The sequence below is a fragment of the Pterocles gutturalis genome, unplaced genomic scaffold, assembly GCF_000699245.1.
Source record: "Pterocles gutturalis isolate BGI_N339 unplaced genomic scaffold, ASM69924v1 scaffold17478, whole genome shotgun sequence".
Lineage (NCBI taxonomy): Eukaryota > Metazoa > Chordata > Aves > Pterocliformes > Pteroclidae > Pterocles > Pterocles gutturalis.
In genome coordinates this window covers 1-296 of record NW_010125930.1, presented here as the reverse complement: position 1 = coordinate 296, position 296 = coordinate 1, and the positions used below count along the sequence as shown (strand labels likewise).

General features: G+C 63.5%; 1 protein-coding gene across 1 annotated transcript in view; it reads left to right on the top strand.

Moving 5' to 3' along the window:
- LOC104465655 (potassium channel subfamily T member 1) overlaps positions 1–292 on the top strand; it is a gene marked incomplete at both ends in the record, with an annotated part of 8,907 nt that extends 8,615 nt beyond the window's left edge. Inside the window, one exon of the mRNA XM_010078785.1 lies at positions 196–292. Coding sequence (XP_010077087.1) covers positions 196–292 — 97 coding nt within the window. The remainder of the gene's footprint in view (positions 1–195) is intronic.
- Positions 293–296: the final 4 nt, after the last annotated feature.

Here is a 296-nt window from a genome sequence, read left to right as displayed (position 1 = left end):
ATGAGGGTCCAATCCCAGCACAATGGTGGGGTCCCATCCCAGCCCCATCGGGGGGGTCCCATCCCAGTTCCATTGAGGGGTCCTATCCCGGCCCTATGGGGGTGGTCCCATCCCAGTCCCATCAGGGGTTCCCATCCCAGCCCTACGGGGATGGTCCCATCCCAGCCCCATCGTGGGGTCCTGTTGTTGTTGCAGGGAGGGCCAGGAGTCCCCGGAGCAGTGGCAGCGGATGTATGGGCGCTGCTCGGGCAATGAGGTCTACCACATCCGGATGGGTGACAGCAAGTTCTTCATGG